Raw genomic sequence first — 19,799 nt, forward strand, 5'->3', positions numbered from 1 at the left:
ACATTTTACATTTAAAGTGCCTTGCACAGCTCCTTAGTCACCAGGCAGCTCTGCTGGTGATTGGCTTCACAAGCAGGTTTCTGTGGGTGTGCAGTCCACGGACCCCCTATGTCCAGCAGGTAGTTCCTGCTTTCTCTGGGCAGTGTACAGCTCTGCTTGTAGGGGCCCTACCCAGGATGTCCGCATCAGGCGTCCTGGCTCTGGAGCTGAAGTAATGCGCACCATTTCTCTATGGTCCTAACAATGGTTGAAGAAATTCCTGGCACTCTTATCTGGGTTTCCAGACAATATTTAACCAAACTGTGCAGACATAGATGTGGGCTCCAGAGATCCATCTCTGGAGCGAGTTTCAGTCATGTCCTGATAATGTATTTATTTGCCCAGAAGGTCCGGCCAAAGTTTTGTTTGCTCAAATGTGGCAGTAAGTGGGAGTGGAGGTGGATGTGCTTTGATGGAATCTGAGACAAAGGCACAAAAGAAGGAGGCCTTACAACTCAGCTGCTGCACAAACCTGTCCACAGCAGCTCGTCTGGAGAAGAATGAAGCAGGAAGGGGTCCTAAACTGTCCCAGCACTTCTAAGTGGCACCTTTCTCCCTCCTTCCTTTCAGAGGCGCCTGACCAGCTTCAAAGGACTTTAATGTACCCATAACTTACCTCCTTGTTTGGCAGATTCTCTCCGTCTTCCATCTTGGGTTGCATTGACACTCCGAAGACACAAAATTCTGTCCTCTTAGGTTAAAGCACAACAGACACGTTCCACCCTCACCCAGACATGCAAAACGCATAGTGCACACAGTCTTTATCCAGGTCTTCTGCAACCAACTCAGACCCTTACTCCAACTACTCAAGTGTGGCTGGCCATATATAAAAAAAGCAGCTCTATAGTTAGCAGCTCATAATTCCATTGTAACAGTGATTACAGTGGGTGAGACTTCTTTTGGAACCCTTACATCACAGGAGAGGTCCCAATACCAGTGGTGAAAAAGTCAAACCTTACGGTTTTCAGGGGTAGAGACCCTTCTTAAATAACTCCTGGAGCTGCGCTCTTAGTTTTTGTGTTATCACCAATGAGGTCTTGTAAAATGGCACATTTATGGGAGGAGGTTATTTATAATTTGTAATATTATGTGAAAGTCACCATGTGCTGAGTCATGTGACAGAACTAGAATATAACAAACAATGCAGTGTTATGAGACCCATTTCAAAATATTACAGATGTTTCGATCAGGTGACTTCAATCAGAATATCAGACTGTCCTGGTTCATATATTACGACTCAGAGTATTGCAGTCATGTGACAGTTTCAGAATATCAGACTGTGTAATATGAACTGATTCATAGCATCACGGACTGCTGAGTCGGGAGACCTTGTTCAGAATCAAACAGTGTTATGTGAGCCCCTTCAGAATATCATAATGTGCCATGTCATGCTTCCCATTCAGAATATCACCGTGTCTGCTGTGCCATGTGACCCCATTCAGGATATCACTGTGTATTGTGCTGTCATGCGATTTCCGTTCAGGATATCACAACCTGTGTTGACAGAATATCAGTCTTTGTAGGAGGAAGTGGGGGCAGCGCCCGCCCCAATGCTTTCTAACTAGAGATAATCAGAAGTGTTCAAAGAAGCTTAGATTTTCGAACGCATTGAACTCCTAAAATTTAATATTGTTTGGGGCGTGGCCGAAGGCGTCAAGATGGAGGTCGCACTCTAAGAGTGCTCCAGGCCACTCCGTCATCCGCCTTGGATCCTGTGGAAAAGTAAATTTTGCCATGTTCTGTGTCCCTACGTGTCATCCATCATATGTTATGTGTGCATGATTAAATATGCATATGCATTCCCCATGTCTGATTAATGACGCAATTACAGTTGTGTCCACCTCTAGTATGCCAGTTTCCAGTCCTCGTGAATACTACGAATATCAGGCCTATGTAAAGCTACGTTGCCACGTTTCTCAGTGTGCACGTTATTCCATTATAAAGTCCCCGTTTTTAGGCCTCAAAAGGGCCCGGACACCAGATTCAGCTCCTGTCTCCTGAAGCCTCGCTGAGGAGCGATACAGCCCCCACCTGTATCCTCGACCTTTCACTTACTTCCTGCCTCGCAGTGCCCGGTTCAGCTGGCTCTGCCTCTGAGTCTGCCAAGAGTATGTTATGAGTCCAGTTATCAGTTCAGTCCTCCTTCTCTGCATTCCTAAGCTACTGAACTGCATCAATAGTTTCCGTCATTGTCTAGCCTTCACGTCTCCACGTTAGAGAAATACTGCATTTAATGGTCATTTAGTATTCTTCATCTCGTACTACATGTAGAATAATGCATGGTCCAGTCTTAGAATCAAGTTAGCCTTTCCCCTCCTAACTTCTAGTTTATATCAACATGTTCTCTAAACATCAGATACTAGATACTGTTTAGGTACATGTCGCCCTGACCCTCCAGACTTCAGTCTCTGCTCCTAGCACAGAGTTCATAGCCCCCAGCTTCTCCTAGTGATACGTCATTGCTAGTTTGCGCGCACCATCAGGTTAGAGGTCCCGGCTCCTTAGGTAGCCCCCTCCATGGTTTCCGCCCCATTCATGACATATTCTGTTACGTTTGCATCACATGTCTATGTATACGCCCTGTTACACCTCTTTTTACCCTTATCTTTCGCGACTGCTACGCGTCACACCTACTGCTCCACCCACTGCTACGCCTACTGCAATGTAATGCTATGTGTTTGCGTTATGTATATATGCTCATGTATTGTTATTAAAAGTCAGCGCGCTCATCCCAGATCCAGCCCCAGCAGCTGCTGGGCCCTGCCATCCTATTCCTATGCAGGTTGACCTGTTCCTGTCCTTATGCTGTATTAAACCTGCAAAACTCCTACTACCTCGAATCTTGACTCTTATTTATTGAGCTATCTGTTATGATATATATCTAGTCAAAAAGAGAGGTATTATTTATTTATTTACCACAATCCCACGACCATAGGCGCCCATCCGCAGCCCTACCTGACCGCAGTCTGTTCTTCTACCGATGGTGCTCACCCCTTGGTGTTTTGGTGCCGGCTCGGGGTGCCTACGGCCTCCTGGGTGTCGCGTTCTGCTGCGGTCGGCCACGGCCTACCTGTTGTCGCGGCCATCGTCATCAGCGGGGCTGCCGGCTGCGGCCTACCTGCCCCCACGGCTGTGGCTCCCCTTTGCGAGCGGGACCTTCGGCCGCGGCCTGCCTGTATTTGTGGCCGTGGCCCCTCTGTCAGCAAGATTGTGGTTCCGCTGAGCGTCGAAACTGGTGTGGGCCGGGAGCGCTGTGACACTTGCGGAGTGGGCCGCTCCTGCGGCTCTGAATCGGCGCGCGACCCGCGCTCCACGGCCTGGCGGACTTGGATGCCGTCCTCTCCTGCGAGGAGAGGACGGCAGCGGACAAAATGGCGGGCGGAGCCCTGACGTGAGCGCCGATGACTTCAACCCTCAGTGGGATGTACGCTTAACGGGCGAAATTTAAGGGACGCAGTGGCTGCCTCTAGTTGAGGATAATCTTGGGGGCCTCTGTAGCGGCAAGACACTGGGGGCGGCCCCCGTCACAATCTGCCTTCCCACGCCTGCCTGACCTTAAAATGGCGGCCGGTGTGACCCGCAACTACCGATCGGCGCCTCTACTTGACCATCTGGCCCCAGCGCTAACTGCCTCTCCGATAACAAAAGCTACATCTGTAGCCACGATATGGCGGCGCGGCGGCGTCGCTATAAGCGACGCCGCAAGCTCCATCTGTGTCTCATGCCTGCGGGGGTAAGCCCTCTTCAAGGATCCTTGGCGGTGACTTGTGCGGAGTGCTCTGCTTCTCCCCCTCGCCTACACCCCAGCGTCACACCATGCCCCAACAAGCCCCAGGTTTGTACCGGCCAGCCTGACTCAACAATGGTGGCGGTTGAGGAACCAGCCAGCGAGATTGCGAGGCGAGAGTGGCGAGGAGCGCCACGAGATCCGTGACAAACGTGGTGTCAGCGAGGAGACTACCACACTGATGTCACACTGCTACCATGATCTGCCTGACATTTGCAGTGCCTTAATGTGAGGTGCCCACCCGACGACAACAACCCACCATGCCATGGCGCCTGTGGTCTTTCTTCTCATCTCCCACCTGGGCAACATGCTGCTGGTGTACCGCTTTTGGCCGCTATAAGTGTGGCAGGGTATGCTCAGACATGAGTCCCTTGCTCACTTTGCCACTGGATTCAAGCAAGCCGGGCTAAAGACTGCTGGAATGCCAGAAACTGGTCCTCGGAAGCTTGTTTCCGGTCCAGGGAAGACATGGTTTGGCAGTTCGGGCTGGACTGTTCCCATGAGGCACAGGGTCAGACTGATTTGCATATAGCCATGTCTGAACTGGGGTGGCAGAGTGGGCTAAAGAACGGTGATGGATTCAACCCAGATCTTTTGACTTGGGGTGAGTGTTTGATTGATTCAGATGCTCCGTCCATCACCACCCCCTTTTGTACTGCTTTTGGCCGCCATAAGTGTGGCAGGGTATGCTCAGACGTGAGTCCCTTGCTCACTTTGCCACTGGATTCAAGCAAGCCGGGCTGAAGACGGCTGGAATGCCAGAAACCGGTCCTCGGAAGCTTGTTTCCGGTCCAGGGAAGACATGGCTTGGCAGTTCGGGCTGGACTGTTCCCATGAGGCACAGGGTCAGACTGATTTGCATATAGCCATTTCTGAACTGGGGTGGCAGAGTGGGCTAAAGAACGGTGATGGATTCAACCCAGATCTTTTGACTGGGTGTGAGTGTTTGATTGATTCAGATGCTCCGTCCATCACCACCCCCTTTTGTACTGCTGGTGGGTGACGGGCAGCCGTACCACACCACCACCTTCTCTCCTGGACTTCTTTACTTTTTGTTTTGTCCTGGCCGCCATTTTGCTGCTGATTTCGGACACTTTTCTATGGACTCTGACCCTCCATCCATTCCCTCGTCCTTTAACCCTTTTCCCCGTTGATGATCCTCAAATGTTTCTTCCCTTTTCTGCTTTGCCTTTTCTCCATACCCTTGCATCCCTCCCACCCTCCCTTTGTGCTGTGACTGCATCCCCCCTCGGACCCCACTTATGGAACTCTGCTTTTCTGTATATAGAGATAACTCTAATCACTAGTATATGCAGTAGACCGTTGTGCTCTCTACCATTCCTATGTGACTCTTAGAGTATATCCATTTGTATCTCCTTGTGTGACTTTACATCTTGTACATTTTCAATTTTTTTTTCTGTTTGTATCCTTTATGTAACGCATAATCCTAATGTTTTTCAACTGGTCCTTATGTAAAGCGCTCTGACACCTTCGGGTAAAGTTTGCGCTATATAAAATCGCATAAATAAAATAAAATAAATTGTGGTGAATGGGGGGGTACGGCTGTCAATTCGGGCAGCGGTGCGGGTGGCCCCACCCTCTCTCCCGCCTCTTGCTGCGCCCCCACTCGCTCTCTCTCTGGGGAGAGGACTGGCTGCGCTGTTGGGTTGTGCCCCCACCCCCCCCTCAATCCTATGCATTTCGTCTTGGGGACTTTTGCTGTGCCCACCCGTCCTTGCTTTGGCGAATCTAGTTCCCTGGGGTACTGACAGCAATTGGAGAAGCAGGGGAGGCCTGACCCCACCGGACAGCGTCGACCATCGTCTCGGGTGGCGGAGGGCGTTCCCGGCACGCAGGTCCCAGAGGATTGATCTCCTCCTGCTGGGCCCCTGAGGCTGATCGGCTGTTCAGACTGGGCGGCTCCTGTCTGGCTTGGGGGTGGCCTTCGCCTCTGTGGGTCCCACACCGGCCTCCCGTCCCCCCCGGGCTCCCTACTGCTGCAGTGATGCCAGGAGCTACCACCTGCCATGGGGAAAGACCGGTGCTCCAAGCCCACACCGGCCTCCACGCAAACCAAGATTGACCGGTTCACTACCTCCGAGCAGGAGACCCCCGGGTGGGATGTGGGGGGCGCCTCCCCTCCCCCCCCCCCCCGCCCCCTTGGGTTAACGACCACAACACTATCCTCCAGGCTATCAGGGCCTCCCAGGCATCTGTGGAGGGGAAGATTGGAGGAATTAAGATAGACGTGTCTCTCCTCAGGCAAGATCTTCGCAACGCCACCGCGCGGATATCAGAAGCCGAATCCTGTATATCCACGGCCGAGGGCGACGTTACACAACTCAAAGAACAGCAGGCTCATCTCAGCACTCTCACCAAGGACCTCCACAGGCACGCCGAAGACACGGAAAACCGGGCCCGTAGCAACAACCTCCGCCTGGTGGGGTTCCCTGAGGGGGTGGAGGCAGGCCAAGCCGCCACCTTCGTTGAAGACTGGTTCCGGTCATGGATGCCTGGTGATGCCCTGTCAACGTGGTTTGTGGTGGAGAGGGCCCACAGATCCCTGGCGCCCAGACCTCCTCCCGGTGCCGCGCCCCGTCCCATTATCCTGAAAGTTCTCAACTTCAAGGACTGTGACGCCATCTTACGGGCGGCTGGTCCACTCAAGTTTCAGAACTCCCGGACTACACCAGAGAGGTCCAGGACCTCTGGCGCTCCTACACTGAAGTAAAGAAGAAGCTCCGCTCCCTGGGACTACAATACCAGCTCCAATTCCCAGCACGCCTTTGGGTCATTTTTCAAAACAAGACACAGTTCTTTGAATCGCCCCAGGCGGCTTGGACATGGCTAACGGAGGAGCGCCCCCTCCGCCAGCGGCGTGATACGTCCCCGGATCATACGGAGTCACAGCCTAGGGGGCAGAGGTTGCCGGGACGCCGGCTCCAGCACCGTACATGGTTGCGCAAAGGGGGCCAACTACAGGCAACAGCGCCCAGGTCCTTGAGTGCGGCAGCCCCAGATCCCCATGACTATTCCAACTACTCGGAGTCCCCGCCGCTCCACAGGCACTGCTCTGTTGAGAACTTGGCGGGCTCGTCCCTACCATTGGCCCAGGAAGACTCAGATCTCTCCCGCACCCCCACCCTTTAAAGATAATGTAGTCAGACTCTGATGTATGTTCATCATCGGGGGGAGAGTGCCTCGCCGGGGGCGGGGGGGCATATGACTATGGGTATGTCCACTTGTGCACTCACACTGTTCAACGCCGATGCATGCATATCCTTTCTTCTGTAGGGGTACTCCGCGCAACCAACCCAAGCGTTTTAGTTTGGTTCAGTCCAATGGGGGGTCAACAGATGCTTCTGTTCTCGAGGTATAGGGTGGGGGCAGGGGAGGGTGGTGGGTCTGGGACTGGGGGGGCTTTCTTTGTTGACGGGGGCTGAGGTTGTTTGCTCCCGAGGTTTACTACGGTTCATTATGGTTTTGTTGCACCACCACACACACACGACACTCAGCCCGCCCTTCTGGGGCGCCAATACACATGGTTCTTCCCACCAGCGTGCTGTCATGCTTACACCGGGCCCCGCATCTGCCGTCGACTCTTCAGGGTCCGATGGGCTGCAATAGTGGCTTCCTTCCCCCAGATTGACGCTCCAACTCCAAAGGCTGCCCTTCATATCTTATCCTGGAACGTTCATGGCCTTTTAGACCGCCACAAACTAACAGCTGTACTGCGCTACGCATAAAGCCTCAATGTAGACATACTCCTGCTTCAAGAGACGCACCTGCTCGGTAACCACTGCCCCTTTCTTGCGCGCTATGGCTATGATAGATTGTGGTGTTGCTGTACTACTGAAACGCACCCTTCCCTTTGTGCTTACACAAGTTATTCATGACACACAAGGCACGTTCGTAATCGTTTGCGATACACATGGGGGTACTCCTCTTAACCTGCTGTCCTTGTACTCGCCCCTCTCGATGCTCGCCATGATCTTAACACAGTCCACTGCCCTGTTGCCTGCCCTCCCTATGGGATTCACCGTTATTGAGGGTGACTTTAACGCGGTCTCTACCCAGCTCCTCGACGCGACAGGCCCTCCATCCCCCTCTAGACTGACGCAAGCGAAACAGTTGACGAGCTGGGCTGCATCCCTTGGCCTTTGTGATGCTTGGCGAATCTGGCACCCACAAACTTAATTCAGACACACCTCTGCCGCTCACCACACGCAGGTGCGTATAGATGCCGTTTTTCTTCCGTCCACAGACTGCTCCTCCACTCAAGACGTCTGCATACTCCCCCCTACTCACGCCCAATGTGGCTGCTGAACGCCTGGTTTCTTCAAGACAAAGGCTTCAAAAAAGCGGTGGGACAGGAGCTGCAGAATTACTTTGACGCTAATGTGGGGTCGGTTCCCTCTTCGGGTACCCTGTGGGAGGCAGGTAAGGCCACCATTCGTGGGTTTGCCAAAGGCCACGTCCAACAGCAATGGCGGGCCCAGCTATCACAGATCACCTCCTTGGGGGCGCAGGCTCTACGTCTCGAGCACTCTCCCTCCGCGGGCGACGATGTTGATCGTGATCGGCGCCTCATGCATATTCGGAATGAAATCAAGCATCTCTCCCTGAAGGCCGCCAAACTCTTGTCAGGTTGGCTGTGGCCAGAGTCTATGGTTGGGAGGACAAGAACGGCACAATTCTGCATAGGCTCGCCACCTATCCCAGAATGAACCTTATTATTCCAGAGATACTGGACCAAGAGGGGTCGACACAAAGATCCCCGGTGGCTATGGCAGGCACATTTGCCACCTTCTACCGTCTGCTCTATGCCGAGCAGACGCCGACGCGGTCTCTCCACGGGCTGCTGTGATCGGCGGGTGCCCACCTCCCTCAACTGGACCCTACTGCTCTGGCCGACCTTGACCGTCCAATCTCACACGATGAGATCAATGAGGTTATCGCCCACACCTCCTCGGCAAGACTCCTGGCCCAGACGGCCTTTCCCAGGAATATTACGCAGCATACAGCGATGCCCTCGTGCCTCGCTTGGCAGAGCGGAATGCTGAGGCCTTGGAGAAAGGGTCCTTTCCGCCCGAGACTGATATGGCTACCAATGTGGTCCTCTCGAAGTCACAACCACCATCTCCTCACTGTGCAGACTATCGTCCCATCTCTCTTATTAACATGGACGTTAAGCTCTTTGCAGCAATTCTCGCTCAATGGCTGAAGCCTCATCTTACCACATTGATCCACCCGGACCAGTGTGGTTTCATGCCCCAGCAAGGCACCAGACACTGTCTCCGGCGGCTTCACCTGGCCCTGGCTCACTGCCAGGTGCTTTCCCCTTACTTGGCGCTCCTTCTGATAGACTTTGAGAAGGCGTTTGATTCCGTGGACTGAATGTACTTGGGTGAGGTACTGGTGGCAATGGGCTTCAGCCCCCATTTCTGTTGGCTAGTTGGTGTTCTCTACACCTGGCCTCAAGTGCGAGTCTTGGTTAATGGGGCTCTTTCTGACGCCTTCCCAATTCAAAGGGGGACGAGACAGGGATGCCCCCTCTCGCCCCTTCTCTTCGCCTTGGCGATGGAGCCCCTAGCGACTTTGATCCGGTCCGCGAGCCTTGTGCGGGGATGGGAATGGCCCAATTCGGAAGTGGACAAGATCGCTCTTTACGCAGACGATTTCTTGCTCTTCCTAACGGATCCCGCCCAGTCAGGTCCCTGTTGTCTCCAGATCCTGAGTTCCTTTGGATAGGCTTCCGGCCTTCAAATTAACCCTAACAAGTCGGTCTTGGTTCCGCTCCACCTATACAGAGAATGTTACGACTGGCAGTCCATGATACCGCTTCGGCGTCAGTCCTTTAAGTATCTTGGGATCTGGGTAGCTCTCCTCCCGGAATTGGGTTGGTCCCTTAATGTTACCCCGCTCGTAAAGAAAGCTAAGGAGGATCTCCACAGATGGCACGGGGCGTGGCTCGGGGTGGTCAGTGGACTGCAGGGGTTCAGAACATGGATCTTATTGGGATCTCTCAACTTGGCTACATGTGGGCGAGTGGCCACATGCGCTCCTTTAAAGACCTCCCAGCCCAGATACTCCTTGCACCCATCGCAATTTTATAAATACTTACAAGTACGACATGCCCTTCACGTACACATACATGACGGCACCAGGATCCCTGAATACAGTCCCCCGAGGCTCAGGCCATGCTGGGCAACTTGGGGAAGGGGGGCATATCTCGCATCTACAAGAAGCTGGTTAACAACACCCCAACCTCACTCGACCGACTCAGGGGCCAATGGGAGGTGTGGGTGGGGTCCTCTGGACGAAGAAGATTGGCGTGACGCCCTCATGTCGCATAAGTTGGTCAACACGTCCGCTAAGCTCCGCCTGATCCAATTATACTACATACACATGGCTTACCTAACCCTGCAGCGCCTACATCGGGCCGGTTTGACCAATCTGCCGCATGTACGAGATGCGGTCAAGAACCGGCCGATTTCTATCACATGGTGTGGGTGTGCCCCCGTCTGACTCAGTTCTGGGGAGAGATCGAGAGTGAATTATCTGAGGTCCTAGGGTGGGAGGTTCCCAATGATCCACGTCATTCTCTTCTCGGGATCACGGACGGACTCAATGGGACCAGGAATGGGAAGCAATTCTACAACACGGCCATGGTTGTTGCCGCCTCCTGGAAACTTCCCACACCGCCAGGTTTGGGGAGGTGACAAAAGGGGATGGATTGGTGTGTGGCACAAGAAAAAGTTATGTACGAGGCACGAGGGTGTCCGAAGAAATACCGGAGGGTTGGGGGCAAGTGGCTGGGAGCCATGGGGGTGACAACCTCTGTATACGAGGCGTTTGTATCTACCGCCAGGGCTTGCTACTGGATAAGCGTTACTTATGTCTTTTTCATTGTACTATGTCAGTTTTGGTGCTCTTCATGGTTGTGCAGTTGGTGCTTGTACTTTGTAAAACGATAAAGTTGTTTATAAAAAAAAAATAATTATATCGTTTTGTGGAATCTGATTTCACTGTGTTTGTTTCTCTGTTTTGCAGGATGTCAGAAGCACCCTGAGCAGGTAAGGCTGGTTTACTATCCTCCTCTCGGTGTGTAAGGAGCAGGTCTTGCTGCTGCAGTGTGTAAAGGCAACTGCTGAGTTCACACAAGTCCCCATCCTGTAAAAGAAATATGTCAAAGGATCTTATACTGTAATATATACAACCCACCTGTGGCCCCCATAAACTTATGTCTAGTACTTTGACAAGTCCAAACTATACTGACACTATTCTCCTTGGTTTCAAAATCCACAATATATTCACAAGTTCTTTCAAACTGCTCATTTTGTTTTAAGACATCTTCAGATCCTCATAAAACTTAATTGAGATCTCAGAAATCTCGAGGTCCCCTGAAAAGCATCCTTGAGTCAGGAAAAAACTCACTTGCATCCACGTTTTCTGTCAGGTTTAGGGGCGTGCACAGCTGGTCTTCGATGCCAATCTTAAGCTTCTCCTAACTAATAGCTCAAAATATCTATTAAAAACTGTTTCCAAGGATATTCTCAAAAGGCGAAAGAAGAGATAGGGTGGAGAGCTAAAGATCCGCACATGGGGTGAGTGTCACAGCCACGGATGTCTGATGAATGGTCATGGCGCAGACTCCTAGATCAGAAAGTAATCACACTGCAGACAGAGTACGGTGACATGTACCTGATCACACAATTAACTCCAGGTCAGCTTCCCGCTTCAATGTATAAATGATCCAGTTTTTAGACTGTAGCTGCTTATCCACACAGAAGGCGATCTTGAGCCCAAAGGCGACAGGGATAGAACCCTCGAACCCTTTGCTGTACAGAAAGGATAATATGTGAACAGGCATAAAAACTAAATAAAACAAAGGAAACTAAATGAAAATCTAACATGAGAGCGAGCACAGCCAGGCATGGGCTAGTCTGCAAGCAAGAACTTCCACAACATTCAAAAGCTCCTAGGCAAGTTGTTTCTGGCAAGTTGTTTCTGATTAAGTTAATATTAATAGAGTTTCATTAGACATGATACTTCTCAATGATGTCTTCTGTTGTAAAGGTAAGAATGCTATCTCCTCAAAGCCTTAACGGTTATGCCGGATCACTTAACAAAATAATCCAAGGTGGCGACAGACCAAACAAATTAATTGCACTTGTTTTGGGAATAGATTTGAGAACTCATTTTACCCTGATTATTAAAAACAATATAAAGTATCGAGTTTGGTGGTCGATTCTTAACCAAATGTTGACCAAACATGTGAAAATAAAGATGACCTACGGCGGTCATTTTAAACCAGTCTAATACTACGAAAGGAGAGAGAGACTGAGAGTGAGAGAGAGGGTGATGGAAGTACCAGAATACAGACAGAAAGGGAGGGACTTAGCCATAAGGAGACGGAGGGACTGTGATTGAGAGGAATACAAAAAGTGAGAGTGGAGAGAAACAGAAGTAGACACAAAGGGACAGAGAGAATGAGAGGAAGGGAGAGCTGAGTGGAAGAATAAGAGGGTGGATGTGTGGAGTAGAGACAAACGGGGGTAGATAGAGCAGGGGGTTAAAGGTGAGTGAGAGAAGTGGAGAGAGGTATAGGTAAAGTACATGGCCAAAGAGAGGGAAGAGAATTTAGGGAGAGACAGAGTGAGGGGAAAAAGAGAGAAGGAAAGGGTGAGCAGAAGTAAAGGGAGCAGGAAATAGGGAGGGTGATTTGGAGGGAACAAGAGAGAGAAAGAGAGAGACCGGGTAAAAGATGAGAGTGAGGGATGGAAGGAAAAAGGGAGACCGAGTGATCAAGAGAGGGAGAAGATGCAGCAAGTGAGACAATGAAAGATGTAAAGAGATATCAAGAGTAAGTTTGAGAGAGCGAGATACAGAGAAGAGAATAAGATACTCCCTTGTTTGAGGCATGTGAGCTGCAGATTGTATACTTTTGCATAGATCGCCATTCGGTTTTGGGCTCGGATGTTTGCAGTTTGTTTTTGTCTTGGAAGAAATCTTTGTAGTCACGAGGTAGGTGACTTCTCCCTAGGACGATGGTGCGCATGGGTATCGGCTCCATCCTTGGATTCTTTGTCCTCCGCCATCGGGTTCGGATGTACATTGCTGCGCTCCGAGTCGATATCTGTTTCGAATCCCCCTTCGACGCGCAATCTCTCCACTTGACGGTATTGACTCTATTGCGTTACTCCTTCCCGACGCACATCTTCACAACAAACTTCTTGCCCATCTTCGACGCAGGCCTTTGGGCCTCTCCGCGCCGACCATTTCTGCAGACAATGGAAAGGACTCCTTTCAAGAAATGCCCCAGGTGTAGTGCTAAGTTCCACACACAGACTTGCATGAGGTGTGCAATCTCTGCCTCTCCCCGGAGCACGAAGATAAGCATTGCAAGGCCTGTGCATCATTCAGGTCGAAAGAAAAACATCTGTGATCGTCGGGCTCGATGACACAAAATGTCTTGCGGAACCAGCTCGATTCCAGACGTCTTCGGAACAGATCCCGCAATCCAGCCGGAAGAATCAGGCGATGAAGAAGACTTCTCCATCTCCGAAGCCGAAGAGGAGACAGTCACCTCGGCTCAGCGGTCCATGAGTACCGAAACCCCTCTACCCAAAAACAAACCAAAGGCCCCGGTAACACCCTCGCTGTCCGGCTCAGGTCGACACTGACAGCATACTTATGACGTTCTGCCTCCGGGCCTGGCTATGAAGCCAAAACAAAAGCCTTCCGACTCAGGCTCGAGTCACTCCCATTCCGGCACCGGGAAGTCCTCCCCAGCACAGATGCCACAAAGGAAAGATCCTTCCTCGGTGCCAAAGACCGCCTCGACGTATAAGCTGTCGGCATCGAAACTCACCAAAGATAAGACTCGGAGCCGAAGAAATCTTCGGAGCCGAAAAAGTCTTCAGACTCCGAAAAGTCGTCGGAGCCGAAAAAAGCTTCGCAACAGAAAAGCCCTAAAGAGCCTAAGACCCTACGGAAATCATCACAGACTCACTACAAAGAAAGCTCGGACCCGAAATCTTCGGCACCGAACAAAGAAATTTTGCCCACAAAGCCTAGACTGGAATTTTCTGACCCAAAACAGAAATCTCTGTTCATTGATCCATCCACGGGCAAAGTAGTCGCCAAACCTCCAAAAAAGATTAAACTGGACACCTCAGAGGAGCCTCCAATACCTCCCAAGAAGCAGGACCTGGGTACTAACACTTCCCCACCTCCTTCTCCAGTTAATCCAAACCTATTGATTTCCCCTCCACCCTCCCCACAGCCTATACTTTCACCTCAGACATCAGACACTGATGATGACCAGGGTGGGGATACAGATCCACAGGGGGATGATAATGTTAACTCACATACCATCCCACGTAACATAGACCCTTGGGAGGACTACAATACAGGCCCAACCTAAATAATGACCCGAATATCTATCCATCTAAGCCCACCCTGCCAGATTAAAACACTGGGTTTGCGCAACTTATCACCAGAGCTGCCCAATACCATGAGGTCCCCTTACACTCCGACCCCTTAGAGGAGTATTTCTTTGCACCCTCGCAAAAAACAGCATACACCCTGCCAATATTAAAAGGCTTGTTAACACGGAAGTGTTTAAAGGCCCAGTCAGAGCCAGGGTTCTCAACCCAAGGATGGATAAAAAATACAAGGCAGCTCCTAATGACACCAATTTATAGTAAAGGTCAGAACCCCCTGGATTCCCTTGTGGTGACTGAGGCACGCAAGCGGGCAAACTCGCAGGGTACAGGCGACACTCCCACTCTTGATAAGGAATCCAAATTAATTGACACATCAGGAAAACGTATCACGTCACAGACTGCAAACCATTGGCGAATCGCCAAAGCCAAAGCCTTATAGGCCAGGTACGACCGAGCTCTCTAGGACGAGCTTGAAAAGCTCATGGAACACCTCCCTGACCAGTACAAACAAAAGGCCAACTATCTTATTCAAGAGGGCAAGTTGATTATCAACACATCAATAAAATGTGCGTTAGATAGGGATAATACAGCATCTCGTGCAATTAATACTTGTGTCTTGTTGCGGAGACACACCTAGCTCCGGATTTCTGGATTCAAGCAAGAAGTTCAAACTGTAACATCTTTTCGGGCCCACAGTTGACACATCCCTAGAAAAGATGAAGAAAGACACCAACACTGCTAAGTCTATGGGGTCTTATAGTTCCCTTTCCCGAGAGGTTCTTTTCACCGCTCTTTCTACAGAGCCGGCTCAAAAACAATGGGCTCAGAACAGCCCTCTTCCTCCTACAAGAGCCCCACACAAACAGCCCCTAAGGGATATTTTCACGGAGGATAAAGAGGCAACAATAATAAAGGAAAAAGTCGCTGCAACAACAACCGCACCTCCCCTACCACTAAACAGTGACTTCCCACCACTTCCCACCCGATCATACCACTCCTTTCTGTGGACGTCTTTCACGGTTCTTAGCTGTCTGGAATTCCATCACAACAGACAAGTGGGTAAGACAAATTATCCAGTATGTGTTCCTGGCGTTCCCGGGATCGGGGACAGACACCCACAGAACACAGTACCAAGATATGAGTGTTTAAGGATTTAATGTTAGGGAACAGGGAATTATAGGATAAAGAAAAGTAACCACACAGTGAGTACTTCGGTGGTCCCCAGATCTATACGTTACCCCTATCCCAGCTCTGTCGGGTAGTACCGTCCTCCGCAACTACAACGGTCCCGTTGCACGCCAACGGAGGGCACTGTGCTAATGGCGGCCGACAATGCCGTCCGATAGCTGTGAGGGGTCTTTCCTCTCTGGCCGAAGGCAGCAGGTGTGGGGAAGGTGGGAGTCGCCCAGCCGGGGTCTCTACCGGTCCTTCCTTAGGCAATACGGGGAGCAGCCGCTCTACCGGTATCCCTAACAGCGGTACTCGCTGCTCAGCCTCTAGGGGACTGTGATGCTACTGCACCTCCCGGTGTGCGTCTATGGTGCTCAACAAGTACTCACAAGGAGAGGGGTGGTCGAGAGCAGCCGCTCGATCTAACCTACCCCTATATCACTAGAATAGCGGAGACGCCGCAAACTCCTCCTGGAGTGCGTCTCTACGCTCAGCCTGTATTGTCTCAAGAACGGGGGCTGGGAGCAGCGGCTCACACCAACCTCCGTTTTTCGAGTCTTTGACCTTTGGTCCGGGCTGGGAGCAGCCGCTCCTACCAGCCGCTATGCAGGGTCCTGAGCCGAGCCTCGCTGACTCGTCTGAGTCCGAGGTTGGGTGCGCGCAGCAAACACCGGCAGGGATACGAACAGAGACACTGGACAAAGAGCGGAGCTCTTCCTACCTCCGTTCACGAAGGTCCACGGCGGTCCCACCTGACACGGGTCACGGAGCGCTCAGCCACAAGATACGTCGGCGTTGGTGTCTGAATATCCGACACGGCGTCCATTCCCTTTCCGCCTATATAGGCGGTCCTTAAGTGGTTATGCAACCCGCGAATCGGGTGTTGCGCAATTCCGCCGCGCTAGGCTTTCTGGGATTCGTAGTCCAATCCGACACCGTCGCGCTATACAGCGGTGGCATGACGAGGGGGAGGAAGTCATGACCGTATGGTTATTGCCTGGAACTCACTTCTACCCCCCCCCCAAACATCCCTCCCAGACAGCGCCCAATGTCCTTAGAACATCTAACACTTCTCAAACAGGAGGTGTTCTCTCTATTACAAAAACATGCAATAGAACCAGTCCCCTAGCCCCATCAAGGCACAGGGGTTTATTCCCTCTACTTCCTAATACCAAAAAAGGACGGCTCTCCCAGGCCCATACTGGACCTCAGGCCACTAAACATCTACGTTCAGTCAGACCACTTCCACATGGTCACTCTTCAACAGGTACTTCCACTACTTCAACAGGGTGACTTTCTCTCCAAGCTGGATTCAAAGGAGCCTACTTCCATATTCCTATTCACCCAGCTCACAGGAAATATCTCAGGTTTGTGGTAGATGGTCAACACTACCAATTTAAAGTACTCCCATTCTAGGTCACTACAGCACCCAGTGTTTTCACCAAGTGCCTCGCAGTAGTTGCAGCCCACTTAAGGAGACAACTGGCTCATAAAAGCCAAATCACACAGCATTTGCGTGCAACACACACAAGACAATTCAGCTGCTTCACAGTTTGGGATTCACAGTAAACCTCGCCAATCCAGTCAGGATAAGCACCATACAGGCTCTAATCCAAAAATTTCAGCCTGAACACTCACTGCCAGCGCGAGTGTTCATGAAGTTAATCGGGATGATGACCTCATGCATTCTCCTAGTACCTTATACAAGACTCGAAATGCATCCCTTACAGGAATGTTTGGCACGTCAGTTTAACCAGTCTCAAGGAAAGCTGACAGATCTGGTGTTGGTGGACGATCGCACTCATCGCTTTCTGCAGTGGTGGAACACACAAAGTATTTCCAAAGGGCTGCCGTTCCTCGACCTGGTTCCACAGACCATGCTAACAGCAGACGCATCGCTCACCGGCTGGGGAGCCAACACCATCTCCTAGGCAAAGCTGTCCTGGTCCGCGCAGACAACATGACAGCAATGTACTACATACAGAAACAAGGGGGAATACACTTGCTGCAGCTTTCACACCTAGCTCAGAGCATTTGGAGATGGGCCATTCCGCAAAATATATGTTAGAGGCATATGAGCTGCAGATCACACACGATGCATAGATTGCCATCTGGTATTGGGCCCGGATGTTTGCACTTTGTTTTTGTCTTGGAAAAGTCTTTGGAAGTCACGAGATAGGTGACTCCTCCTTTGGATGATAGTGCGCATAGGCATCGGCTCCATCTTCACATTGTTTTTTTCTGCCATCGGGCTCGGATGTGTTTATCGCGCTCCAGTTCGGTGCTGTTATCGATTGTTTCGATCGTGATCCCTACTCGACGCATATCTCTCCAAGTTCAAAGTCCTCGATTCAGGTCATCGACGAAGACCTTTGGGCCTACCTAGGCCATTACGTCTGGCTCATGGAAAGGACTCCATTTAAAAAGTGTCCTCAATGTGGGTCGAAGTTCCCACACACAGATCTTCATGAGGTGTGTAACCTCTGCCTTTCACCGGAGCACAAAGGCCAGAGACTGTCCAGCTTGTGCCTCCTTCCGCTCCAAGCAGACTATTCAAGATCGTCGAGCTCGAGAAGCATTCCTCGCTTGTCGCCATCCATTCCCGACGACATCTTCCAGCAGGGTGTCGATGTACTGGAACAGGAGCGGTACGAAGAAGGCCTCGTCCGCGCCTACGAAGCTGATGACTCCGACGTCGAAGATATCACTCCTGGGCAGCGGGTCGTAAGTACTGACGCCGACCCCCTCCCCCAGCACCGAAAAGGGCTTTGGTCACAACTTCACCTTCGGGCCCAGGTGCACACCAACACCAAGACAGTACTTCTCACGGCCCGCCTCCGGGCCCGGCAAAGAAGTCAACAACTAAGCCTTCAGGCCACTCAAGCTCCAGTCAGCCTGCCGTTGGTGCCGAAGCCCCGACACCCAAAAATAAGCCATTGTCTTCCTCCGTGCCGACTACTGCCTCTGCTCCGCACTCTGCACCAAAGCCTATCAACACCAATCCCTCGACTCTGAAAAAACATCGGAACTGAGCAAAAAAACGCTACCCAAGACTACAGACTCTCAACCTCCGGAGCCGATAACGACCTCAGAGCCGAAAAAATAACCAGTTCCGCAGACTCCTGCAGAGACTGTAAAACATCACGGTTCCAAGCATAAAGCGCACAAAACCGCTCCAGAGTCTGTGTCGCACAAGCATTCGGAACCGAAAAAATCGGCACTGAAAGACCAACTTCCAGCAGAAAAGCTTTTCAAACCAGATCCCACCCAAAAAACTCTTCTAAAAGACACAAAGACTGGTCAGCTGACTCTCAGTTCTAAAAAGAGACCACTGGACACGCCTATACCAGCTCAACCACCCAAAAAGAGAGACATTGCTACATCTTCTCTCAGGATCCCTTCTCCACCTCCTCCTTCTCCCCCACCTCCTACTCCACCTCCTTCTCCACCACACCACTCTCCTACACCATCTCCTCCACCAGTGAACGATGATGACACCTCTGACACAGGGAAGGGTGCAGATGATGAGCCACTAGGGCATCCTAATCCACCTTCTACCCCAGACCCCTGGGACGATTACAACACACCAGATGTACCTAACGTACCACAAGACGACATCTACCCCTCTAGACCTTCCTTTCCAGAGGATACTATGGGTTTCAACCAGTTCGTTCAGAGCTGAACAATACCACGGGGTTGACTTACACACATACTCTGTGGAAGAGGATTTTTTAATGGACACTTTTGATATTTCACCAAAGTACACCTCCATTCTACCTATGCTCAAAGGAGTAATTAAACATGCAGCGGAATTGTTTAAAGATCCAGTTAGGGCTAGGGTTATTAACCCCAGGATAGAGAAGAAATATAAAGCCGACCCAGCAGACATTAAGGGCCACATACCGTTGGACTCCTTAGTAGACTCCAACGCCTGAAAAAGTGCTAACTCGCAAACATCTGGGACGCTCCACTTCCCGACAAAGAGTCCAAACTCTCTTGGTCGCTTCTGGTAAACGCACAGCGTCACAAGCAGCTAACATATGGCGTATTGCCAACACTCAAGCTCTGTTAGCTAGGTATGATAGAGCACACTACGATGAGCTAGAGACTATTGCAACACCTTCCGGATAAATATAAAACCAAGGCCAATGACCTCATACAGGAGGGTAAGCTTATTACTAACACCTCCATCTGTTGCGCTCTAGACGTAGCAGACACCACCTCCAGAGCTATCAACGCAAGTGTCCTTCTGTATAGACATGCTTGACTACGCATTTCAGGTTTTAAACCTGAAGTACAAACTTCCAGCCATTTGACGAAAAATACTTATTCGGACCTACAGTGGATTAATC

At 51.1% G+C, this 19,799-nt stretch overlaps 1 protein-coding gene across 1 annotated transcript in view; it reads left to right on the top strand.

Moving 5' to 3' along the window:
- LOC144754219 (E3 ubiquitin-protein ligase TRIM39-like) overlaps positions 1-19,799 on the top strand; it is a 180,732-nt gene that overhangs the window by 105,346 nt on the left and 55,587 nt on the right. Inside the window, exon 4 of the mRNA XM_078641806.1 lies at positions 10,880-10,902. Coding sequence (XP_078497932.1) covers positions 10,880-10,902 — 23 coding nt within the window. The remainder of the gene's footprint in view (positions 1-10,879; positions 10,903-19,799) is intronic.

This window comes from Lissotriton helveticus, chromosome 5_1, assembly GCF_964261635.1.
Source record: "Lissotriton helveticus chromosome 5_1, aLisHel1.1, whole genome shotgun sequence".
NCBI lineage: Eukaryota > Metazoa > Chordata > Amphibia > Caudata > Salamandridae > Lissotriton > Lissotriton helveticus.